This window comes from Natrix helvetica (genome assembly GCF_964273705.1).
Source record: "Natrix helvetica genome assembly, chromosome: 2".
In the NCBI taxonomy this organism is placed as follows: domain Eukaryota; kingdom Metazoa; phylum Chordata; class Lepidosauria; order Squamata; family Natricidae; genus Natrix; species Natrix helvetica.
This window is the reverse complement of record NC_138552.1, coordinates 8,992,390-9,009,914: the sequence shown is the minus strand read 5'-3', so window position 1 is coordinate 9,009,914 and position 17,525 is coordinate 8,992,390. Positions and strand designations below refer to the sequence as shown.

General features: G+C 46.4%; 1 protein-coding gene across 1 annotated transcript in view; it reads left to right on the top strand.

Annotated features, from left to right (window-relative positions):
* Positions 1-17,525, top strand: part of LOXHD1 (lipoxygenase homology PLAT domains 1) — a gene marked incomplete at its 5' end in the record, with an annotated part of 213,163 nt that overhangs the window by 83,919 nt on the left and 111,719 nt on the right. Inside the window, 3 exons of the mRNA XM_081940466.1 lie at positions 6,130-6,206; positions 9,508-9,704; positions 15,569-15,761. Of these exons, the coding sequence (XP_081796592.1) occupies positions 6,130-6,206; positions 9,508-9,704; positions 15,569-15,761 (467 nt within the window). The remainder of the gene's footprint in view (positions 1-6,129; positions 6,207-9,507; positions 9,705-15,568; positions 15,762-17,525) is intronic.

Here is a 17,525-nt window from a genome sequence, read left to right as displayed (position 1 = left end):
TGCAGATGATCATTTGGTTGTTTTTCACTGTTAATTGAATTAAATTAAATTAATTCCCAAGGAAGTGAACATATCCAACACACCTTCCTCCTTCTATTTTTCCCACAACAAACCTGAGAGTTAGATGGGCAGAGAAAGAATGACTGGCCCCAATGTCACCCAGCCAGCTTTCATGACTAAGGCAGTACTAGGACTCTTAATTGCCTGGTGATTGGCCCAAGGTCACCCAGCTGTTTTCATGCCTAAGGCGGAACTTGAACCCATGGTCTCCTGCTTTTTAGCCCAGTGCTTTAACCACTAGACAAATTTGGGACCATCTTTATAGGTTGGAGAGACGAGAAAATACAAACATGCTTCTATTTTTCCCATGTGCATAAGGGGAAGTATGTAATTCATCTCACCATCATCCTTTTGGGTGGAGATGGCTACCTCGAGAAAAATGACTTTGCTGTCCTCATACCTCCATTATCTCGGCCTTCTAGGTTACAATCACATGATAGCCTGCAGAGGAAGCAGCCAGCCCAGGGTGACAACCGTAGTTCTCTGTCAACTTGGCTGCCTTCTGTTTGTAGGTTGCGTTGTGGTCTCCTAAGACCAAGGTGCAAGCCAACTGCATCCTCCATTATAAAGGAAAGTAGACCTCTCCATGACCTGTAGATTTCGGATAAAATCCATTCCAGGCCTGCTGGTCAAGGAGACTTCTGAATCTTTCATGGGTTTGAAATGCTTAATATTGATCGACAACGATGTGACATCATGATTTTGAGTACGGTTGGACCTTCCACGAGGATGTTGCTGAAGGCAGCATTTTTGTGGAGAAGGGTCCATTTGGTTTCATTTGAATTAAGAATCATCAAATTGGAAACATGGCCTCTGTTTGGAAAAAAGAAGAGGTTGAAGAGAAGATATATTCATTTCATTTGAGAGGGTGGACAATTTTATTAAGAATGTATTATTCTGAACCCGTTTCCATTAATATTGAGATTGGGATATGGTGGTCCCTCGATACTCTACTGCTTTGAAACTCATCCAATTTGGTATTCAACACATTTTGATGCAAAAATTTTGTCCTGGTACTCATCACTTGTTTGGTACTTAACACACAATCTACAACTTGTTGGCTGCCTTGTAACCAGTGGCGGGATTCCAAATCTTTTCCTACTGGTTCTACGAGACTGTGCCTCGTGTGCGCGCACAGCACTCAAAGACTGCCCTCGGTGTCAGTGCGGTGAGCTGATTTGTTGTTTAGCTCAGATGAGGTGCGGCAATCCACTCTGCAAATCAACTGAGCTAAAAAAGCAAGGGAACATAGGACGGAACAACGGAGGCGGGAGGGAGGCCCAACCAGAGGTGGTATTTGCTGGTTCTCCAAACTACTCAAGATTTCAGCTACCAGTTTGCCCGAACTGGTCCGAACCAGCTACATACCACCTCTGTTTGTAACTCACTACATCAGGGGTGTCCAAACTTGGGAACTTTAAGACTTGTGGACTTCAACTCCCAGAATTCCCCAGCCAGCCATGCTGGCTGGGGAATTCTGGGAGTTGAAGTCCACAAGTCTTAAAGTTCCCAAGTTTGGACACCCCTGCACTACATTATTCCATATGGCAAAAATGTGTTTGATACTCATCGGTTTTAGTATTTATCACAACTCCCGGAAACAATTAATGATGAGTATTGAGGTACCATTGTACTGGATTGGGCCATTGGGATTTGAGCCATTGATTGTTTCAAGGTTTATATGTTGTCAAGAATGATGAAAGCAATGTGATCAAATCATATCCTGTATTATCAAACAATGATTCTGAAGCTTTAACTTTATTGCAGTAGAGCTATTTCAACCAGTATCTTCGACCTAAAACCAGTTCTTCATAGTAATGTTATAGGCAGACTGTCAAGATTCAAAATACTCTTTAATACCTTAATACCCACAGCTGAGGATTGTGGGAGAGCACAATCAACAATCTAATGATGATTATAAGACTCCATGCCACCCTTTGGACATTCCTATAATTACATTCCTGTTTATTTCCTTCAGGATTAGTAACTCAACACAACCCAATGTCATTTGTTCTGAAGATGGCCAGAGTACATGCTGTTCTGCCCTATGCTTCCCCGAGTCCCTTTGTGGAGAGGGAGCGGCTAACAAATTTAATAAAATAAATAAATAAATAAATAAATAAATAAAAAGCATGAAGCAGATTCCTGGTCCTGACAAAACCCCTTTTATTAAACAAATGTGATTTCCTCTCCTTCACATTCAGCAAGGCCTGGCAAACAATATTTCAAAGGAGTAATTATGACCACATACATTATCTAGCTTGGAAATCTTCCATGTAAATATTTTCCAAACGCAGCACTGTGCAAGGAAAGGCTTAACCTCGGAGATTCAGGGACAGATCCTCACACTCCTGAAACGAATGGACGAACGAATTGTTTCCTGAAAAAGCCTACTCCCCTTTCGCTCCTCTTTTATTTCCTATGGGAGGGGCCGTTCACTGTTTACCTGTGGCTTTACTCCCAAGTTGACCCTGTTTTTTTAGCTGTTCCTGTCTTCTGACAGCTATGTGCATATGCTTACTGGGAACAGGCTCCAGCTGTTCCTCTGCCTCACTGCTGTCTAGCTCTGAAGGCAGCTGAGAACCGCCAGACGGCCTTGGCCCCCTCTCTGCCTCCAACGCAGAGCCCTCGTCCGAGCCTTCCCCAGGCTCCAGGACTGGCCAATGTTCCTCCCCAACCTCCTCACTGTCCGAATCAGCTGCCAGCTCCGCTGGCCGTTGGCGGGCCACAACACATGCATCCTGTCATAAGTTCCTGCTTCCTAATCCCTTGTGTCATCATATGAAATGCTTTCTTAATGCACCTTCAGGATCTCCAATCAAGGATGGACAGATAAATTGTGTGTCCAATTGTGTAACTTTCCTCAGTGGATATTCAGCTACAATGGCATGATAGACAAAACACTCAGGGTTTAACAAAGAACATTTTGATGCCACCCACTTAGTATGAAAGTATTCTCGCTTAGCATCGGAAACATCAACCAGTGAAATCAGCAGCTCCAGGAGAAATTTGCCTACCAAAACAGCAGAATTCGTCATTCATTGCTAACTGAGCAGAATTGTTGACAGTCGTCTTGAAATGTTTGTTTTGAACTCAAAAACCTGTTAAAGGGACAGTGGACTGTCTTGGAGAGTGTGTGACAGAAGTGAGCGCAGACAAATGTCAAGAAGAAGTCAAGAAGACTAAGACGTCTTCACCATTGTGGTAACTTCATGTCTAGTCATTAGATTCCCACTCCTGTAATGGGGTTCTGTACTACAACAAGATTGGCAAAACACATTAGATACTCTGGCCACAATTGTGAGACGCTGGAAGGAAAGTAATTCTTTGAAGACTTCAATTCTTAAAACATATTGTGATTTTTGTCTTTTTCCCCACATACTTTTCTTAGACCCTTCCTCTATTTCCTTTCAATTGCATCAATTGTCTCCAAGTTACAAAAGTTCTCCAAGTTACAAAGAAGATGTTGAGACTTTGGAAAAAGTGCAGAGAAGAGCAACAAAGATGATTATTGGCCTGGAGACTAAAATGAATGAAGAACAGGTTGCAGGAAATTGGTATGGCTATTCTAGAGAAAAGAAGGACTAGGGGGTGACATCCGAGGTGGTATTTAGCTGGTTCGGACTGGTTTGCCCGAACCAGTAGTGGAAATCGCAGGTGGACTTGCCCGCTGCGCCGGCTCTATGCCGTCCTATTTAGGCATGTTTTCAAGCCGCACGCATGCATGCAAGTCATGTGCACGATCAAAGTGCATGCGTGGCAGGGGGAGCATGTGCTCACATTTGCAAACTGGTAGGGAAAGTGTTGTGACACAGCAGGATCCGGTTGAGCTGCTGATGGACTCGGATAGCGAGGAACCATATGAGTCTGTCCTGGACGATGTGGAGGACCCTGTGCAGGGTTCAGACTCAGAGCAGGGACCAGAGAGGCTGGTTGGCCACCAGGAGGCGTCTGAGGCATGGAGCAGTGGGGAGGATCAAAGGCAGTTTGTCACTGATGCTAGATTGAGAAGGGCTGAGAAATGGAAGCAGCAACTTTGTAGCAAATTTACAGAAAGTGATTAAGCACAGGTGGTTGTGGATTGGCCCCTCCCAAGAGAGATTATAGGTGAGGTGTTGGGAGGGGACATTTGCAGGAAACAACAGTTCAAATTAGTAGTTAAGAAAATCTATGTATTCTAGCTGTGTCTGTTCGTTTGGACTATCTGTGTTGCTTCATTTGACTTATCTGGGTTGCTCTATTGAACATGAGTTGTCTGGGCCCTCAGCCAAAGGATTCGTTATCTCAGTAATTAAACAGTGGCAAACAGCCAAGCCAAAATTTTAGGGTTCTTTTGAATTGCAAGTGTCAACTTGCAAGCTGAGTGTCAACTTAGTCTTTAAAAGTGTTTTTTGGTGAGCTAGTTCCTTCTTCAAATTGATCTGTCTTCCCTAAGAAAAACAACAACAAAACTTCATTGGAAGCCTTCTGTAAGCCATCTTACACAAATAACAAATATCATTTAAAAAAACTTCCAAACCCAGTTAAAATGACTTGACACTACCCAGCAAAATTGTATCTGCACTAAATTCAAAGCCACTCCTCAGAATAAATTACTAACAGTTGCTCATTGTTTATCTAGAGCAGTCACAATAGCTGTCTTATTTCTTTTAAGTAGTGTACACAAGATTTAAACAGAACCCGCTTCTGTTTGGTTGGTGACCCACTTTTAATCTCCTGCTTCCGACATCGTGGTACACTTATATTTGCAATCTACCTTTAAGGGAACCTTTGTTGATGATGATTCTGGAGCTGATCTGGGAAAAAAAAGCTGAGCAGAGTCGGGTCTGGGAAAGCACCAAGAACTCACAAGGTCGAAGACTGGACTAGAGAAAAGCTACGGATGTTATCATCTCCCTGTCCATATGAGTAGAAGGCAACAACTGGAAATTTGGATTCTTGTGCCAAGAAAATGATATGCCCATTTAGATCAGTGATGGCTAAACTTTTTGTCATTGTGTGCCAAAAGTGGATGCCCGCACCCATAATACAATGCATGCGCAACCCCCACTATGTGGTCTGCCCCCCTTGCATGCACGGCCGAGCCCCCCTGGTCCTCCACCTCCTCGTGCATGCATCCCCCACCCATTTCTGGCTTCCAGGTTAGTACAGGTGGCTTTCCAGACCCAAAATGGGGCTGTGGGGGGCGGGCTTGCGCCATGACCCTGCACCCCATTTTGGCTTCCAGGTTGGTGCAGGAGGACTTCCAGGCCCAAAATGAGCACAGGGGAGCTGCAGGAGCCCCCAAAATGTGATGTGAGCACCCACGCACATGCATGGCAGAGACCCGAAGACCAGCTGGCCAGCAGGAGGTGCAGTGGAGCTGGGCAGATCTGACAGCTGGGTGCCCGCAGAGAGGGCTCTGCATGTCACCTGTGGCACGCGTGCCACCTGTTCTCCGTCACGGATCTAGATTGTTGTCTATGGAAATCAACAGGGTTGACCTTGACTCGAATAACTCTTTGCCTTGATTTCTTGTTTATAAAATCCAGAAATGAAACAAAATGGACTCGGGGGAGCGAAACAACAGGTTTTAAACTCCATATAAAATTAACTTGGTGTGTTAAAGAAGAGTACTTGGAATGCAAGATGGTAGGCGTTAGATCAAGTGGTGTTGACACATGTTTTAGAACTTTTAAGACAGTTCTCAACCTTCCGTACCAGAAATATTAATTTTTTTTAATGAGTTGAAATCATTATGGCATTAACTGGCTACAAATCCATTTCTCCCCACCCCCCACCCCTCTCTCTTGTTTTTAGTCAATCTACGAGCAGGAGTAGAGAATGCTTATTAGAAAGTGGAATTCAAAAGCTGTATGTCTGAATTTTGTAATGTGCGATGCTTTTTTTTTTTCACAAGCATGCCAATAATCTGTTTCTTTATTCTAGATTCTGATTTTTTTTTTAAAAAAAAACCACTCTAAACACACTGCTTTTCCTTCACTACGCACCGTCCCTCCCAGAATTATAATAAGCCTTCTAATATTTCATCGGTGATAGCAGATAACTCACATTTTATTTGCTAACCAGATGGCTTGACAAAAATGAGGACGATGGCCAGATTGTCCGAGAGTTGGTTCCAGATGGGAGATCGTCTATGCTGGAAAGTGAGTTCGCTTTGTTATCACGTGACTCTTTTGTCGTTTTTGTTTGAGTTCGCGAGAAACATATTATTTTTACCATTCCTATTTGCTGAACGACATCCCCCTAACAGCTGCAAAAAAAGAAATCTCTCTCCTGTTGAGTTCACCACATCTCAGCTTTTTAAATTCGAGATAAAATTCTTTCAGAGGTTTATCATTTATTCTTATGTATGTGCATAGTTCGCATAGTTCAGGGGTGTCCAAACTTGGGAACTTTAAGACTTGTGGACTTCAACTCCCAGAATTCCCCAGCCTGGGGAATTCTGGGAATTGAAGTCCACAAGTCTTAAAGTTCCCAAGTTTGGACACCCCTGGCATAGTTACTATCCAGAGGCGGGTTTCACATATGTTTACCACCAGTTTGCAGCGCACCGACAATGTGAGCGTGTGTGCACACACTCGCTTCATGCACATGTGCGCCTTCCATGCATCTGCATGTCCTCCCGGGCATGCACTTTGCTCATGTGCAGCTTACACACATGCGTGCGGCTTAGAAAAGGTGGCTAAATAGGACAACATAGAGCTGGGGTGGGTAGGTGGGGCCCACTGGTCACCACTACCGCTTCGCTTGAACCAGTCCGAACTGACTGAATACCATCACTTTTACTATCATCATATTATATACTGATCATATCGTCAAACATGCTTAATCAGTTGATTTAAAAAAAAATAGAGGCTGCATTCAAACAAGCTTGTTTAGTATGAACGGGGTATGTCTAGTTTAATGAAAAGAAGGACTAGGGGAGACATGATAGCAGTTTTCCAATATCTCAGGGGTTGCCACAAAGGAGAGGGAGTCAAACTATTCTCCAAGGCACCTGAGGGCAGAACAAGGAGCAATGGGTGGAAACTAATCAAGGAGAGAAGCAACTTAGAACTAAGGAGAAATTTCCTGACAGTGAGGACAATTAATTCGTGTGACAGTTTCCCTCTTGAAGTTTTGGGTGCTCCAATACTGGGGATTGGAAAGTCATTTGTCTGAAATAGTATCTGTTCTCCTGATTGTGTAGGAGGTTGGACTAGAAGACCTCCAAGGTCCCTTCCAGCTCTGTTATTCTGTTCTGACCGTTTCTTGCAATCTAGCTCCTTCTCGCCCTTCTTTAACTCTGCCCTATGGTTCCCAAGTTGTTGGAAGTGTCCAAAGCACATTTTCTCTTACCTCCACAATGAACTGATGTGTAGAATTCCCCTTAAAGAAGACCCTTTGTTTCCTCTTGTTTTGTTTTGTTATGTTTTCTTCTGAACCTGTATTAAGTGTTTTGTGGTCTCAGTGAGTGGTGTAAAGCATTCCATTTGTTCCTTGCTTTGATCTGTTGGAAGAAATGTCCTTCTGGGTTCAGTTCCAAGAGAGGAAAAAGACACTGGAAACATGGAGACTGCTTGGAAAGATGGTTTAATGATGGACAGGAGCACATGGCTTGAGGTCCTGGGAAAAAAGGGAAGAGATGCTGAAAGTGCCTGGGTTTTATGCCCTCTCTGGGCTTTTGAATTTGAGCTTGTATTCTAATTGGTTGCCAGATTCCCATGGGGTCATGCAGGGGCAACTCTGTAGGCTGTGCTGAGTCCCAAGCTTGGTTGACCCTTGCTGGGTGATGACGTAATGAAAGGGCTTTGGGATTCCTATTATGGCTCTGCCTGAAGGAGGTAGATCTTTGTTATGTAGAATAGACTGGCCCAGGCCTTAATGGCCCATTGACAAAGGTGGGGGAGCTGAGTTTCCGCCTCCCTTTTAGGGGAAATATTTTGCCCTTTTATTATTTCCTAAAATATTTCATTCCTGTAGGAGACGGGTGTGTGCTAACTCCCTACAGATCTAATGAGGAGAAATTTCCTGACAGTGAGAACAATTAATCAGTGGAACAGCTTGCCTCCAGAAGTTGTGAATGCCCCAACACTGGAAGTCTTTAAGAAGATGTTGGATAGCTATTTGTCTGAAACGGTATAGGGTTTCCTGCCTAGGCAGGGGGTTGGACTAGAAGACCTCCAAGGTCCCTTCCAACTCTACTATTGTATTATTATTGTATTAATGCGTGAGTTCATTTCAGTAACTAGGTTTAGTGGGTTCTGTGAAGGCTATCATTATGTCAAAGATGAATACGTTGTCATACTGGGAAATAAATTGTCCAATCTGAGATCAGTAAGATTTCCCCCGCATCCCATAAAAAAGATGTGGCATCCGGCCTGATATTCCCAGAATTTAGTTGGGAAGTTAGTCTTTGTGAACGTGTTGCCTATGGTTTCAAAGTGTTGTCAACACTTTGAACACGTTGTGGAGGACAGACCTACCTGTATTTTACACCAGTGTGTCTTATAGCCCCAAAAATACGGTAACTGCACTACAAATGGCCTTTGACTTACAACCACTTGTTAAGTGACCGTTTGAAGTTACAATGGCACTGAAAACAGTGACTTATTTATCATATGACTGTTTTTCACGCAACTGTAGTTTTTCATGCAACCATGGTCATTTTTGGCTGCGACAGCTTCCTGCCACCCTCTGCCAGTGAAAACGGAGCCCGTGGGGGCTGCAGGCGGACATCACGAGCTCCGTTTTGGGCTGTGACGGCCTCCTGCCACCCTCTGACAGTGAAAACGGCTCCTGTGAGGGCTGCAGGCCACAACAGGCGCATCAGGGTTGTGTTTGACATTGGGGGGCCAAGGTGGGCATGGCCAGTGCTGGCCAGTATGGCTGGATATCACTTGTTTCAGGGCCGTCTATGGCGGCCCGAGTGCTGTGCAAGCAAAAACGGGCTCCCGAGCTCCGTTTTCGGCTGCAAGAGGCTCCCGCAACCCTCTGCCAGGGAAAATGGAGCTCCGTTTTCACAGGCAGAGACACCACGGTCTGGTCCTTCACTGTTTCCAGGTCGCCCAGTGGGCCAGATCTAAGCACCCTGCAGGCCAGATCCAGCCAGTGGTCTTTCAGTTTGACACCCTGTTATAAATATCTTTCCCTTAATTAATTAAACCTGACATATTTGATGTGAATCCAGCTGATAACAAAGATATGGGGAAAGTTTCATAAGTTACCTAAATTACGTAATTAAGTTCATCCTTTGCTCTCTTAAAGGGCAGGGGGTGTTACCATTCAGGGCATCCTTTTCCTCAGACTTAATTTCATTTATGAATTTTTGAGTCGTCCCCCCCCCAAAAAAAAAACCTTCATTTTTTTCCCCTCTCTGCTTTGATCGTCCCTGGAGGAAACAAAGGTCGCACTTTTGCAGGATGTGATCGTGTCTCTTGTGTGCAACTGTTAATATATTTTCAGATATCAGTTATCACATCAGTATTAAGACAGGAGATGTTCCAGGAGCCAGCTCAGATTCGAAGGTTTTGATCAAGCTGTACGGTGAGAAAGCAGACACCAAAAAGGAATTTCTGCTGGTTTCTGATAACGACTTAGGAAATTACTTTGAACGTAGCCGGATAGATATCTTTACTCTGGATACAATGGACATTGGCAAGGTAAGACAGATCTGAAATTACAATGTTGGAAGAAATATCCTTCTGGGTTCAGTTCCAAGTGGGGAAAAAGACACTGGATCCATGGAAGTTGCTTGGAAAGAAGGTTTATTGATGATGGACAGGATCAACAGGACATTGGAATAATCAGCTGATAGGTGAGAAGGGCTGGGAAGCAGCCAGAGGCAGAGACAGTCGGAGGATCAAAGGGAGATGCCTGCGGCGGCAGACGAAGGGAGGGAGCCGCAGCCAGGGACTCCTGGGTTATTTTATCATTCCTGGCTGCTCCCATACCCCTCCAGGCCCCCCCATCCATCGGGGGGGGGGGGCTGTATCCACCTGGAAACAGCTAAGCTGAACTTTCATCTACCCTCCACTATTTTTGCTACCTTTGCCTTCCCCCTACCACCTGGGATATTTAATCATTTCTTGCCCTCCCCCCCCCCCTGCCTCCAAGTACCAAGTACCACCTGGACACTGGAATATCCCCTACCCTCCATTGAGACTCTTCTATTTATTAACTTTCTACCCTCCATTCCACCGAGACTCTATTAATTACTAACTTTGCATCATCTGCACCCCTACCCTACTGGGACTGTTACAACGTTTTAATTTATTCGAGGTCTGATCTGCTCCGCCTGCGGGAGGCCCCTCTTTCGCAGGTATGGCCCTTGGCTCTCTCAGGGGCCAGCCTTGATGACGGGTTTGTGAACCCCGAGAGGTGGAAGAAGAGGAAGCTGAGGGGCTTTTTAGCTAAATGTTTTATATTGTTTTTAGGGGGTTCTGGGAAGGGAGGGGGGGATAACCAGGCCAGGAGGGAAGCCAGTGCCAGACGAACAGGTGAGTCCAGGAGGGAAGTGAGCGGAGTGGGGGGGGAGAGGGAACAAGTTATTCCAATAGAGGGTTGTTTGATTACAACGGTCGCGGGGAGGGGGGGATGCGAGGACAAAAGAAGATTACAAGGTCGGTTGGGAGACCGTGGCTGTTGGCTACGCCCGGTCGTTTGTACCAACCCCCGCAACCTAGGTGGCCAGGAACTACAGAGCCCAGGCCTACGGCTGATGCTTTGCAATGCAAGGTCCGTAACCAACAAGGCCCCCCTCATTAATGAGCTGATCTCTGAGGGGGAGCTGGACCTTGCAGGGATAACGGAGACCTGGTTGGGCCACGAGGGTGGTTTACCCCTCGTGGAAATGTGCCCACCAGGTTTCCACGCATTCCATCAGCCTCGGGCCCTGGGTAAGGGTGGTGGGGTGGCGGTAGTTATATGGGAAGGTCTAGAGCCGAGGGAGTTCACTGTTCCTCAGATATCCGGGTGTGAGTCCCTTGGTGTGAAATGGGGCCCAGGGAGGCAGTTGGGTTTGCTGATTGTATACTTGGCTCCTCGGTATACATCAGCGGCCCTGCCCGAGCTCCTCGAGCTGATCTCGGAGACGGCGGTTGAGATCCCCAGGCTTGTGGTTATGGGGGATTTCAACCTGCCGTCGACGGGAGCAGCGTCTGAGGTGGCTCGGGAGTTCATGGCTTCCATGACAGCCATGGGCCTGACCCAGTTAATTCAGGGACCCACACACGAAGGTGGCCACACATTGGACCTTGTTTTTGTATCTGAGCAGTGGACGAGTGATCTGGGTATAGGGGACTTTGTTGTTACACCCCTGTCATGGTCGGATCACTCATGTCTCCGGCTGGACTTCCCTGGCGCTACCCCCCACCGCGAGGAGGCGGGACCAGATGGTCCAAGCTGGTACCGCCCCAAGCACCTGATGGAGCCGGAGAGGTTCCAGATGGAGTTTGGGCCATTACCTGTAGCCCTGACCCGCGCTCGGTCGGAGGACCTAGCGGCCGCCTGGAATAGGGCGGCGGCTGGGGCCTTGGACCGGGTTACGCCTTTGCGACCTCTCCTGCGGCAGCGACCCACCCGGGCTCCTTGGTATACCGAGGAGCTGAGGGTGATGAAGCGCCATAGGAGACGTCTAGAGAGCAGGTGGAGGTCCTCACGCTCCGAATCTGATCGAACACAGGTAAGAGCCTATTTACGGACCTACCTTGTGGCATTAAGGGCGGCCAAACGTAGATATTGCGCTGCTCTTATTGCGTCCGCGGATAACCGCACTGCCGCCCTGTTTAGGGTGACCCACTCCCTCTTGTCACAGAGGACGCAAGGGGCACCCTTGCAGGGCAGAGCAGAGGAGTTTGGGGAATATCTGCAGGATAAAGTCGCTCAGATCCGGAGCGGATGGGCCCCCCTCAGTGGACCGGACGGGCCGCCAACAGCGAGTCTTGTGAGACCATCCTGGGAGGAGTTTGATTCTGTTGCCCCCGAGGATTTGGATAGGTTGCGTGGACGGCTGCGACCCACCACATGTTTAATGGACCCGTGTCCCTCCTGGTTGGTACTGGCATCTTGGGTGGTGACCCGAGGCTGGCTTCTGGGCCTGGTGAATGCCTCATTGGGTGAGGGATCCTTACCAGCCGCCTTGAAGGAGGCGGTGGTGAGACCCTTACTTAAGAGGCCTGCACTCGACCCAATGGAGCTAGCTAACTATCGTCCAGTCTCCAACCTTCCGTTTTTAGCGAAGGTTGTCGAGAATGTGGTGGCGCAGCAGTTTCCACAACACCTTGACGAATCCGAGTATCTAGACTCATGTCAGTCCGGCTTCCGACCCGGGCACAGCACAGAGACAGCCTTGGTCGATGATCTCTGGAGGGCCAGAGATAGAGGTTGTTCCTCTATCCTGGTCCTATTAGACCTCTCGGCAGCTTTTGATACCATCGACCATGGTATCCTATTGCGCCGGTTGGAGGGGATAGGAGTCGGAGGTACCGTTCTGCGGTGGTTCGGCTCCTACCTCTCCGACCGGAAGCAATGTGTGTTGACAGGGGGACAGAGGTCGACCCCGAGGCCACTCACTTGTGGAGTGCCACAGGGGTCGGTCCTCTCGCCTCTCCTGTTCAACACATATGTGAAGCCGCTGGGTGAGATCATCCGTGGTTTTGGGGTTGAGTATCACCTCTACGCTGATGATACTCAGCTGTATATTTCAACCCCAAACCACCCCAATGAGGCTGTTGAAGTGATGTCCCGGTGCTTGGAAGCCGTCGGGGTCTGGATGGGGGACAACAGACTTAAACTCAACCCCTCCAAGACCAAGTGGCTGTGGCTACCGGCACCTCGGTTCAGCCAGCTGATTCCATCGCTGGCCATAGGGGGCGAACAATTGCCCCCTGTGGAACGGGCACGCAATTTGGGCGTCCTCCTTGATGCCCGGCTGTCAATGGATGACCATGTGGCAGCCGTGGCGAGGGGGGCGTTCCACCAGGTTCGCCTGGTGTGCCAATTGCGCCCCCTACTGGACCGGGATGCCTTACGCACGGTCACTCATGCGCTGGTGACGTCCCGCCTGGATTACTGCAACGCTCTCTACATGGGGCTGCCCTTGGGACGCGCCCGGAGACTGCAGTTGGTTCAGAACGCAGCCGCGCGGGCTGTGATGGGGAGTACGAGGTACTCCCACGTAACACCTCTCCTGCGCGAGCTGCACTGGCTACCTGTGGTTTTTCGGGTGCGTTTCAAGGTGCTGATTACCATCTTTAAAGCGCTCCATGGCACGGGACCTAGTTACTTGCGGGATCGCATCCTCCCACATACATCCCTGCGGCCAATTCGCTCACACAGGGAGGGACTTCTCCTGGTGCCGTCCACTAGGCAATGCCAACGGGCGACACCAAGGAGTAGGGCCTTCTCTGTGATGGGCCCAACCCTCTGGAATGACCTCCCCCCCGACATTAGAACCACTTCTGACCTCCGCTCCTTCCGGCAAAAATTGAAGACTCACCTGTTCCGATTAGCAGGCCTGGCATAATTACAACTGTCCCTCCTGGCAAATGTATTATTATCTGGTTATCTTAGGGTTTTTTAATCTGTTGTGTCTGTTTTAGGGATTTTAAAAAAAATATATTTATTTAGCTTTGTACAGTTCTTTTAATTGCATTTTAACCTCCTCCAAACTGTACATATTTAATTTTTTATTGTATTTTTGTGATATTCTCTATGGACTGTACACCGCCCCGAGTCCCTTCTGGGAGAGGGGGCGGTCTAGAAGCACAAATAAATTGAAATTGAATCACATGGCTTCAGATCCTGGGCAAAAAGGACAGAGATGCTGAGAGTGCCTGGATTTGTATGCCCTCTGTTGGGCTTTGAATTTGAGTTTGCATTCTGATTGGTTGTCAGACTTCCATGGAGCCATGCAGGAGTAACTTTGTAGGTTGTCTTTTGAGTCCCAGGCTTGGTTGACTCTTGCTGGGTGATGATATAATGAAAGGAGCTTAGGGATTCCTACTATGGCTCTGCCTGAAGGAGGTAGATCGTTGTTATGTAGAATAGATTGGCTCGGGCCTTAATGGCCCATTGACAAAGGTGAGGGGGTGAGTTTCTGCCCCCCTTTTGGGGAAAATATTCTGCCCTTTTAATATTTCCTAAAATATCTCATTTTCCTAGGACAGGGGTGGGTGCTAACTTCCTACAATGATGTAGAGTAAGAACTGACTGCTGGTTTGTTTTACTGAAAATTATTTTTAACAGCATTTTTCCCCCTGTCACAGTTTTTGAAAACCCGCACAGATATAGAGTAGGAGGTACGGAACCTGGTTCAATAGTAGGATGAATGAATGAAATTCAGTGAAATTCAATGGCGTGAAAAGTATGTTTTTAAATTTAGGCAAGAAAAACCAAATGCACAGGCATAGAATAGGTGGTACCTGGCTCAATAGTAGTAACTGCTAGAGGGATCTTGGATTGGAGGAAACAATCAGTTGAATATGAGCCAGCCGTGGGCAGCAGCTGCCAAAAAGGCCAACGCAATCCTAAGCTGCATCAACAGAGGGATAGAATCAAGATCACGTGAAGTGTTAATACCACTTTATAAGACCTTGGTAAGGCCACATTTGGAATACTGCATTCAGTTTTGGTCAACACAACATAAAAGAGACATTGAGACTTAGAAAGAGTGCAGAGAAGAGCAACAAAGAGGATTAGGGGACTAGAGGCTAAAACGTACAAAGAACGGTTGCAGGAATTGGCTATGTCTAGTTTAATGAAAAGAAGGACTAGGGGAAACATGATAGCAGAGTTCCAATATTTGAAGGGCTGCCACAAAGAAGAGGGAGTCAATCTATTCCCCAAAGCACCTGAAGGCAGGACAAAAAGCAATGGATGGAAACTAATCAAGGAGAGAAGCAACCTGTAACTAAGGAGAAATATCCCCACAGAACAATCAATGAGTGGAATGGCTTGCCTTCAAAAGTTGTTGATATTCCATCACTGAGGTTTTTAAGAAGAGATTGGACCGCCATTTGTCTGAAATGGTATAGGGAAGAGCTGTCAAACTCCCGGCCCATGGGCCGGATGCGTCACGCACTGGCCACGCCCACACCCACTTTAGCGAAGGGGGGAAAAGTCCAGATACATCATGTGACGCTGCCATGGCAACGTGAGTTTGACACCCCTGATATAGGGTCTCCTGTGTGAACAGTGGGTTGGACTAGAAGAGCTCCAACTAGGTAATGTAGGCATCTCCCTACTAGCACTGATGATGTAATTTAGTTGGGTAATGAAATGTCTGCAAGAAAACAACCAAGCTCAGAGAGCACCAAGGACCCCTCATTTCAACCCCGAACTACAAATATTCTGCTAGTTAGCCCAGGACTAGCATGAAATGTTGATACAGTGATGAAAGCCTATAAAGCTGCTTGTTTTACCAACTCAGATGCCCTTGATGTGTCACCACAGCAGTGAACTTTTAAAAAGATAAATGCACTATTCTTCTTTCCTGCCTTCCTTCCTTCTACTCTCTTTGCTTAAGATACTTCGGATTCTAATCGGGCACGACAATGTGGGCCTCCAAGCGGGCTGGCACCTTGGTAGCGTTCAAATTACCATCCCTGTCCATGGCAAGATGTACAACTTCCCATGCAACCGATGGCTTGACAAAAATGAAGCTGACGGGAAGGTAGAGATTGAGGCCTATCCCAGTGAAATCATGGAGATTGAGAAATGTAAGGAATGGTGTGTTTGTTGGTTGGTTTGTTTGTTTATCTATATCTGCATCAGTATCTCTATATCGCTATATCCCCATCCCTCCCTCTCTCTCCATCCAATCAACCATCCAATTGTTTATCTATCTAGTCTCTTTATCATCTCTATATCTATCTACATCCATCCATCCATCCATCCATCCATCCATCCATCCATCCATCCATCCATCCATCTATCTATCTATCTATCTATCTATCTATCTATCTATCTATCTCAATCCACCCATCCAATCATCTATCTCTCTAGTCTCTCTATCATCTCTATATCTATCTCCATCCATCCATCCATCCATCCATCCATCCATCCATCCATCCATCCATCCATCCATCTATCTATCTATCTATCTATCTATCTATCTATCTATCTATCTCAATCCACCCATCCAATCATCTATCTCTCTAGTCTCTCTATCATCTCTATATCTATATCCATCCATCCATCATCTATCTATCTATCTATCTATCTATCTATCTATCTATCTATCTATCTATCTATCTATCTATCTATCATCTATCTATCTATCTATCTATCTATCTATCTATCTATCTATCTATCTATCTATATCTATCTACCTACCTACCTACCTACCTATCTATCTATCTATCTATCTATCTATCTATCTATCTATCTATCTATCTATCTCAATCCACCCATCCAATCATCTATCTCTCTAGTCTCTCTATCATCTCTATATCTATATCCATCCATCCATCATCTATCTATCTATCTATCTATCTATCTATCTATCTATCTATCTATCTATCTATCATCTATCTATCTATCTATCTATCTATCTATCTATCTATATCTATCTATCTACCTACCTACCTACCTACCTACCTACCTACCTACCTACCTACCTACCTACCTACCTATCTATCTATCTATCTATCTATCTATCTATCTCAATCCACCCATCCAATCATCTATCTATCTAGTCTCTCTATCATCTCTATATCCATCCATCCATCCATCCATTTATTCTACCCCACCTCTCTTATTTACACACACACACAGAGGTAAAGGTTCCCCTCATACATATGTAGTAGTTGTTCCCGACTGTAGGGGCCGCTGTTCATCTCCATTTCAAAGCTGATGAGCCAGCGCTGTCCGAAGATATCTCCGTGGTCATGTGACCAGCATGACTAAATGCCGAAGGCGCATGGAACGCTGTAACCTTCCCACCAAAGTGGTCCCTAAATAGCCTGCAGTACTGCATTCTAACCACTACACCACCACAACTCTTCCAAATATATACCGTATTTTTTGAAGTATAAGATGCACCTTTTTCCCTCAAAAAAGAGGCTGAAAATCTGAGTGCATCTTATACACTGAATACAGCATTTTTTAGCCTCCCGAAACCCTGCCCCTTCATCAAAATGGCCATGGAGAGCCTTTAGTAGGCTTCCAGAGTGCTCTTGGGGGCTGGGGAGGGCAGAAATGAGCGGAAAACGGGCCATTTTTTGCTCAATTCTGCCCCCCCAGCCCCCAGGAGCACTCTATAAGCCTCCTAAAGGCTATGCATGCCCGTTTTTTTTGGTGAAAAACGGTTGCACCCTTTTCCCTCAAAAAAGAGGCTGAAAATCTGAGTGTGTCGTATACACTGAATACAGCATTTTTGGCCTCCTGAAACCCTGCCCCTTCATCAAAATGGCCGTGGAGAGCCTTTAGGAGGCTTCCAGAGTGCTCCTGGGGGCTGGGAAGGGCAGAAATGAGTGGGAAAC